Source organism: Otolemur garnettii, unplaced genomic scaffold (assembly GCF_000181295.1).
Source record: "Otolemur garnettii isolate 467f Iridium unplaced genomic scaffold, OtoGar3 scaffold00023, whole genome shotgun sequence".
Lineage (NCBI taxonomy): Eukaryota > Metazoa > Chordata > Mammalia > Primates > Galagidae > Otolemur > Otolemur garnettii.
In genome coordinates, this window is record NW_003852418.1 from 18,719,370 (window position 1) to 18,727,825 (window position 8,456).

At 43.7% G+C, this 8,456-nt stretch overlaps 1 protein-coding gene across 8 annotated transcripts in view; it reads left to right on the plus strand.

The window, feature by feature from the left end:
- LOC100966563 (guanine nucleotide-binding protein G(s) subunit alpha) overlaps positions 1 to 7,595 on the plus strand; it is a 56,126-nt gene extending 48,531 nt beyond the window's left edge. For 7 of the 8 annotated variants that reach the window (XM_003787737.2, XM_012803870.1, XM_023511902.1 and 4 more), the window contains 10 exons: positions 1,238 to 1,292; positions 1,380 to 1,499; positions 2,134 to 2,231; positions 5,716 to 5,770; positions 5,874 to 5,947; positions 6,060 to 6,118; positions 6,230 to 6,350; positions 6,486 to 6,616; positions 6,747 to 6,814; positions 7,093 to 7,595. In XM_003787737.2, the coding sequence (XP_003787785.1) occupies positions 1,238 to 1,292; positions 1,380 to 1,499; positions 2,134 to 2,231; positions 5,716 to 5,770; positions 5,874 to 5,947; positions 6,060 to 6,118; positions 6,230 to 6,350; positions 6,486 to 6,616; positions 6,747 to 6,814; positions 7,093 to 7,239 (928 nt within the window). In that variant the 3' untranslated portion in view covers positions 7,240 to 7,595. Of the gene's footprint in view, positions 1 to 1,234; positions 1,293 to 1,379; positions 1,500 to 2,133; positions 2,232 to 5,715; positions 5,771 to 5,873; positions 5,948 to 6,059; positions 6,119 to 6,229; positions 6,351 to 6,485; positions 6,617 to 6,746; positions 6,815 to 7,092 lie in introns of all 8 variants that reach the window. The other variant, XM_012803873.1, reaches the window with a different exon arrangement.
- The last annotated feature ends 861 nt before the right edge of the window (positions 7,596 to 8,456 follow it).

Below are 8,456 nucleotides of genomic sequence, written 5' to 3' on the forward strand. Positions count from 1 at the left end.
CACTAACTCTGACCACCCTAACACTACCCCTACCACTAACCCTAACCACCCTAACACTACCCCCAACACTAACCCTGACCACCCTAACACTACCCCTACCACTAACTCTGACCACCCTAACTCTACCCCCAACACTAACCACCCTAACATGAACCCTGACCACCCCAACACTACCCTCAACACGAACCCTGACCACCCCAACACTACCCCTAACAACACTAACCCTGACCACCCTAACAATACCCCCAATGCTAACCCTAATAACCCTAAGCTTAACCACCCTAACACTGAACACTGATCCTAACAACCCTAAACCTAACTACCCTAAGTAGCTTAACCACCCTAACACTGAACACTAACCCTAACCAAGCTAACACTGAACACTGACCCTAACCACCCTAACACTGAACACTAATCCTAATAACCCTAGGCCTAACCAGCTTAACACTGAACACTAACACTAACCACCCTAACAACCCTTTACCTTTGGGACCAGTGACTCTAAATATAGATCATTCTATGAAGACCACACAGGCTATTCTACATACCTAGTTAAACAAGACCCCTCACCTGTACTTAACAGAGGGGCCCCACCCACCATCATAAGGACTTCTAGGGGTGGAATCTTCCTTATTATTCATGTTGAGGGACCCATGTCTACTAACATTCTAAAGTAGGGATGTTGTTCGATGCTGCTGGCTGCAATGCCCAGAACAGCATGCACACAGCTATTTAAATAAACAAACAAACAAATAATAGGGCTGCAGAGCCCTGAGATCTGTAATTAACTATTATTAACACCACCACCTGCATTCACTGGTTCTCAGTGTGCTAATCTGGCAACTGAGTGAATTCCAAGTCAAATCAGGACTTTTCCTCCCTGTCCCCAACAGGATGCTGACAAGGGTCAGGAGAAGCCTCTTAGGAATTGTTTGTTCATAGTGTGGGGGCTACAAGCCCACAGGCCCCACATCTGAAATAGCAAATGAACCTTGTGCAACTTTTGGTACGGTTGGCTGGCAATAGCCCCCCCATTGGGCGTGTCCTCAGGACACATTCAGGAGGTTATGATCTGAAACCTTTATTCAGGTACCTCCAATCTTTGCATAGATCTGAACCCACAACTCCTCAAAAAACAGAATACTATGCTTTTTAGTTGAAATATCTTGATTAAAGCAACACTCCTAGCCTACAAAATGCAATATGATTTTTTTTTTTCTTTTCAATCCCACTGCAGTGAGAAGGCAACCAAAGTGCAGGACATCAAAAACAACCTGAAGGAGGCCATTGAAGTATGTGCTAGCTCCTTGCCCTTCCTGTCTTTTAGCCTCCCCCTGAGACAGCGCTGTCCCCTGACCACTTTGCTGAATCATTTTCAGACCATTGTAGCCGCCATGAGCAACCTGGTGCCCCCTGTGGAGCTGGCCAACCCTGAGAACCAGTTCAGAGTGGACTACATCCTGAGTGTGATGAACAAGCCCGACTTTGACTTCCCTCCCGTAAGCTGCACCCCCGGCCTATGTGGCTTTAGCCCCACCCACCTGAGCAGTGACCATGATTTCTATATTTCTAATAGAAAAAGAAAAAGCCTTTTATTAAAACTGCATCTGAACAGGAACATTTTATTAGTCCTACTAATATCTGAACTTTATGTTCCTACCTACGGTTTCCCATCGTAATTTTTTTTTCTTTTTTTTGGTAAAATTCACATTTTTCTAGAAGGAAAATTTGATCCCAGTATATCTTACAAATGAAGTTTCTTGTTTTCACAATACTGAATGATATACTGGCATATTTTCCTGATGCAGATTAGTGTATATTCTTCCAATAATAAATAATTCTGTGAAGAAACAAAATTAGTCTTCTCTTCCAAACGAATACAGGGAAGAAACTACCCAAGACCATCATTCACAACGAGAGACGAGCAGGAATTAATTGTGTCAACTTTTGAATAAGTTTAACATGTTCAGTTAAAGTTCTTGATAAGCAATAATTCATTCAATGGGCTCAAAATGCAGATTCACACCCAGTGTAGTTGACATAGTAAACTGCTATCTTAGAGTTAGGATGACAGTGCCCTTGATTTGCTAGGGCTCCAACCTCTCTCAACATTTATTCTTGTGTTCCCCTCAGGAATTCTACGAGCACGCCAAGGCTCTGTGGGAGGATGAAGGAGTGCGGGCCTGCTATGAGCGCTCCAATGAGTACCAGCTGATCGACTGTGCCCAGTAGTAAGTATCTCATCAGCACACAAAGTAGACAAGCCAGGAGAAAACACGAAAACCCACCACTCGCACTTTTAAAGTTACTTGCCAGTGATCCCATTCGTGGACGTCACCCAGTTACCCTGCTCATAGCTAGAAAGTTCTAGTCTGAGTCATTTGTTTCATAAAGCCCCTACTCACACATTTTCAGTGCAGTGACTTGTGTGTAAACACATAAGGCCTATAGGGGGATGATCACCTTCACTAAAGTGGTGCTCACTTAGCTTGATTCACTGAACTGACCCACAAGCATTTAGGGAAACAGGGCTGCTCCCACACTGGGGGTTAAAGTGTGATATCTTATTGCTATAATTTTAAATTTTGCTATAATTTTAAAATGTGACAAACACAAATGAGGAAAACAAAAAATAAGCCTCCCCCTCCTCGGTAGCTATTAATTGCCTTGCTATGTCTGCTATTAGGTCAGTGACTAGTGTAGCCGCCATAGTCCAGTATTAGTAGATTAGTGGATCTGAATGGAGTTGGGTTTTGTGTTGTCTTGACTTTTGAACTCTATTTCATATCCTTACTTATTCCTTCACACCGGGTCTTGATTCAAGGATGGTAAGTGGTCAGCAGATTTTAAACCCTAACTATATACCTGAGCAACACAGAACAGTGGTGGGGTTATTTTCAAATAAATCAGATTACCCCAGAGTGATGACCCAGGTTGAGGCTAGCATTATCAGAGGGCAAGACATCTTTCTCCACAGTCTCTTATAAAGGTAGGCACACTGATTAGTGTGTTTGTTGGTAAAGAGAAGAAGAGGAAAAAATTTTCAAAAATAGTATTTATTGCACACCTCCACCTGATAACCTGAGCTACTTCTGCACCTGTCACCTAATACCTGCCTTACTTTATCCTGGGGGATCCTCTTTCCTTCCTCATCACCCCGCGTGGTCCCCCTTCCAGAGGATGTAACACTGCAGATCTGGAAAGTTGCCTTTTAGATGGTTTATGGCTTCCCTCCTCCTGCATGTGATACAGCAGCATATGGTGGTCAGGGTTATAAAAAAATTTAAAGGTACTTTTGTTTGCTGCTACTGCACAAACACAACAAAGCAATCTCAGTGACCCTCTGCAGTGGGAGCAGCTCTGTCACTGGGGGAAGGGTAGGCAGTGGAGGGTTGCTGATTTAGCCAGTATCGTAAGTAACTGAAATGCAGAACAACAAAGGACTTGCTAATCAGAACCAAGAGCTAGAATTGGCTCGGCGCCTATAGCTCAACCGGCTAAGGCGCCAGCCACGTACACCTAAGGTGGCGGGTTCAAATCCCCAGCCCGGACCTGCCAAACAACAATGACGGCTGCAACCAAAAAATAGCCGGGCGTTGTGGCGGGCGCCTGTGGTCCCAGCTACTTGGGAGGCGGAGGCAGGAGACTCGCTTGAGCCCAGGAGTTGGAGGTTGCTGTGAGCTGTAATGCCATAGCACTCTACCCAGGGGGACAGCTTGAGGCTCTGTCAAAAAAAAAAAAAAAAAAAAAAAAAGAGCTAGAATTGCCCCCACGCCTGAGGGACTGACTGGTTAACAACAAACAAAAAGTAAGTTCTGTCGGGCAGTTGTCCACAGACTACACAAGCTTAGGTTAGGGTCTGTGGAACCTGCCGATTCCTCTTCCCCTTGGGCTGCTTTCTCATAGGGAGTTCCTTGGATTATTTTCAGTTGTCACATACAGAGATATTTTCATGGTTTAATATATGAGCAAACTTGTGTATTTTTTCCCAAGAAACAAAAAAACAGCCCCTCTTGGCCAATCCCCATGACCCCAAGCCCCCATTCTTCTTCAACAAAGTCCCTGATTTTCTCAAAAGTTCGAACTGAAAGCTGGAAGCACTAATTATAGTAACTCAAAACAAATGGAAATCCTGGAATTGTTTGCGTTTTGTATTTTGGATCCAAGTCAGAAGTTAAGTACAGGTACAAGATTAGGAGGGCTTAACCATCCCAGTTTTAAATGCTGGGGGTGGAAAAACAAATTTATTAATTAACAGTAGTTTATTTAGCCAGCTTTTGGGAGGCAAGGATCAAGCTATTTAAAAATTATTTGTTTTTTTTGTTTGTTTGTTTTTTATTAAGCAACACTCAATGGCTCCTGAAACTAAAAGCTAAAAACAGGACGGTGTGCAAAGATTATTAAAAGTTTTAAGGCAACTCAGACAAAAAAGAGAACAATGTAGCTTAAAACTTTTAAAACGTCTTCCCTGCATTTGCAGTGACCAGCTTGTTTCTGGTTGAACTGCCTTTATGTTAAAGTGAGATACTGGTACCGTGCCCATTTCTTAAGCTGCCTATTTTTATTTGTTGAGCTGGGGTTTGGCTGGCCCCATTCCAGATGTCTCTCTCACAAGATTTGGTGCTGATGATCTATTTATAGAACTGTGGTTCTGTTGCCATGGCAACATGCTGGAGGCCAGGGTGGCTGGGGAGCTATTTCTGGACTGGTGCTGTAATGTAAGATTGATTGGGCAAGTTAGTGTATCCTCTAAGCCAGACTAACTCTGACTGGTAAAAGATAAAAAGGAAGGGGGAAAACTTAGGGAATTTCTTTAAGTAAACTTTTCTCCCTTTGTGATTTTCTTCTTTGATTAGTCCACTTTAAAATTATTCCAACTCTACACCCCCCCCCCCAAAAAAACACTGATTTTAACATTAATTTTCCATTTTTATATTATCTCTTTCAAAAGTTAATTTTCCTGTAGTTCTAGTCAAGCAGCATACTTTTTTAAACAAAAAGTTTAATATCTGGAGTGTTCTCTTTCACGGACCAAATAGAACGGAAGGGAAGTCTGTGTTTGTTTCCTGCTCAGGGTAGTTAGGGCAAGAAGGGCCTCTTCGTGCCAACCTCTTTTGTTCTCTTTAATCAATGAGATTCTTAAAGAGTAAAAAGGAAGACATACAGACTCTGAGTGACTAAAACAATCCCTTTGCCCTTAAGGAGAAAGTCCTTGCTTTTAAGTGTGCCACTCTATACTTTTTTTAAAACTAAATTATGTGGAGGTATACAATTTTCATACTAATTTGCCATTTTAGTCAGAAATTTGGAATTTTGTCAGTCATCAAACAGCACAGAAGCTGATAGTTCTGCTTTTGGGTCCTCTACTGGTTGAGATGCACAAAACTAACCTTTTAACATGAAAAACTTCAAGAACAAAGCTCCACCACTGTCCTGTGCTGTTTGTGTAGTCCAGGAGCCCTGTGGGTTCATGGGATAGCTGCTAGATGCATTTCTAGTTCCCTAGTTCCTGAAAGTATTTATTTTAAATTCCATTTGCCCTAACCTTTTTAAGGCATTAAGCTTTAAGTCATAAATGTAACCCTCCTGATCTTGACTTAATGCTGTGTAACTCTGGGTGGTCATTTCCATTTAGCCTGACCTTGTAGAGACATAAATAGTTGGCAAATACATGTGAGTGCTCTCAACACCTTTCCCTGTGTCTTTTTCTCCAAGCTTCCTGGACAAGATTGATGTCATCAAGCAGGCTGACTATGTGCCAAGTGACCAGGTATGCAAAACAGAATGCAAGCTACTGAAGATTTTTGGTCTAGATTGGCAATTATTATTTTGGTTGCTTTGGGTGAGACCCATTGACCTGAATTTTGTCTTAGGACCTGCTTCGCTGCCGCGTCCTGACTTCTGGAATCTTTGAGACCAAGTTCCAGGTGGACAAAGTCAACTTCCAGTAAGTGGATAGTTTACTTCTTTGTAAAATGGAGATAGTGGTTTCTTGGTGTTTCCTGTACAGTAGAGCGAGGGGCCCTCTGGAATAACTGGGTGTCCTTTGTCCCCACCAGCATGTTTGACGTGGGTGGCCAGCGCGATGAACGCCGCAAGTGGATCCAATGCTTCAATGGTAAGGCCGCACTGCACCTCCTGCTCTTGGGGAAGGGGGGCGCTGTGCTTTTGTGATCATCAGGGATCCCTTTAGCTCCTAACACTCACTGTTTTCTTTCTTGTGACTCAGATGTGACTGCTATCATTTTCGTGGTGGCCAGCAGCAGCTACAACATGGTCATCCGGGAGGACAACCAGACCAACCGTCTGCAGGAGGCTCTGAACCTCTTCAAGAGCATCTGGAACAACAGGTTTGTGGATAACACCCCTCCCATGTGCCCACCTCAGCCTGCCTGAGAGTGAGTCCTTCACTGGTCCCAAAGCCCTGGGTTGGGCTCATGCAAGTTCTCGTGCAAGCTCATTAAACCCGCCTCCCTTCTGGTCAGATGGCTGCGCACCATCTCTGTGATCCTGTTCCTCAACAAGCAAGATCTGCTCGCAGAGAAAGTCCTTGCTGGAAAATCGAAGATTGAGGACTACTTTCCAGAGTTCGCTCGCTACACTACTCCTGAGGACGGTAAGTGTGGGTTCTGTTTTTGTCCATTGAGGTACTTATTTCTCAAAAGGCTGGGCTAAAAACCCCACTCCCCTAGGTCTGCTCTACCCTTTAATCACCTTAAGTAATCAAATATTCCTACTTTTCATAGCTACTCCTGAGCCCGGAGAGGACCCACGCGTGACCCGGGCCAAGTACTTCATCCGAGATGAGTTTCTGGTGAGTAGAGTCTGTTCTTTAATTCCCTCTTTCTTTCCCCACCCCCTTTCTTATAGATAGGAACATAACTTGGTTTGGAGATTCAACTATCCAGTGCTTCTCCTTTATTTCACCAATATCCACTATGAATTTTAGCTGAGTGCCCCGTCATTGGGCTTTTGTTTTACTAATAATGCCACTGGCTGGGCAACAGTCAACCCTGGTAGATGTCCCTACTTGGGGATTAGGTGGTTTCTAGAGCGGACATCACTGACCATGACTATGTCTCATGCCCACAGAGAATCAGCACTGCCAGTGGAGATGGGCGCCACTACTGCTACCCTCACTTCACCTGCGCTGTGGACACTGAGAACATCCGCCGTGTGTTCAACGACTGCCGTGACATCATCCAGCGCATGCATCTCCGTCAGTATGAGCTGCTCTAAGAAGGGAACCCCAAATTTAATTAAAGCCTTAAGCACAATTAATGAAAAGTGAAACGTAATTGTACAAGCAGTTAATCACCCACCATAGGGCATGATTAACAAAAGCAACCTTTCCTTTCCCCTGAGTGATTCTGAAAAAACCCCCCTTTCCCTTCAGCTTGCTTAGATGTTCCAAATTTAGAAAGCTTAAGGCGGCCTACAGAAAAAAAGAAAAAAGGCCACACAGTTCCCTCTCACTTTCAGTAAAATAAAATAACAGCAGCAAACAGAAATAAAGAAATAAATGAAACAAATGAAATAAATATTGTGTTGTGCAGCATTAAAAAAATCAAAATAAAAATTAAATGTGAGCAAAGGATGATGTGACTCTTGTGAGTTATTTGCGGTCCGAGCAAATTCCCATTGTTCATAAGTTCCAACTTGGTCTTGCATCCAAAGTTGGGAGGCCCATTTTCATATGAAGGCAGTAGATGATTCTAATAAAGGGTGGGGGTAGGGGGAAGAGGGAAGAGGGAGTGGGAAGGAGGGGTCACGGTGTCTGGCACACCTCTTGGGGGTGGAACACAATTATATAAGGGACTTTACCTAACAAATGCAATCAGTATAACCTAATTCTTTGTGCTCTCAATCCAAACAATAAAAAGTTGGGAGGCCCGGTGTTGAGGTAGAAGCCCCAAGTCACCACTATCTATATGGCTTCTGGTGACCTAATCTTTGGTTTTCTTAAAACAATATGCAGAAAATGTGAAAAGTCCATCTCTTGCTCCACAGTAAACTATTACACCCTAGTCAATTCCGTATTTTAGTCAGTTGGTACACCTGGGGGTGGGACACAACCACAACAGGGACTTCAGCTAACAAATGCAAACACTGTAACCTAATTCTTTGTACCTTCAAATTAGCCTGAAATTTAAAAAAAATTTTAAAAAGGAAAACCATTAGAAAAATAAGAACAAAAAACATACAATTTATTAAAAAAATGCAAATAGCTATTAAACAAATGGGAAAATGCAGGGCAAACTTTCACCATCATTGGGGGGTAGGGGTGGAGGTAATGATGCGCCCTCACGGGCCCTTCCCCAAACGCGAAGATGCGCCCTCACGGGCCCTGCCCCAAACCCGAAGATGCGCCCTCACGGGCCCTGCCCCAAACCCGAAGATGCGCCCTCACGGGCCCTGCCCCAAACGCAAAGATGCGCCATCACTGGCCCTGCCCC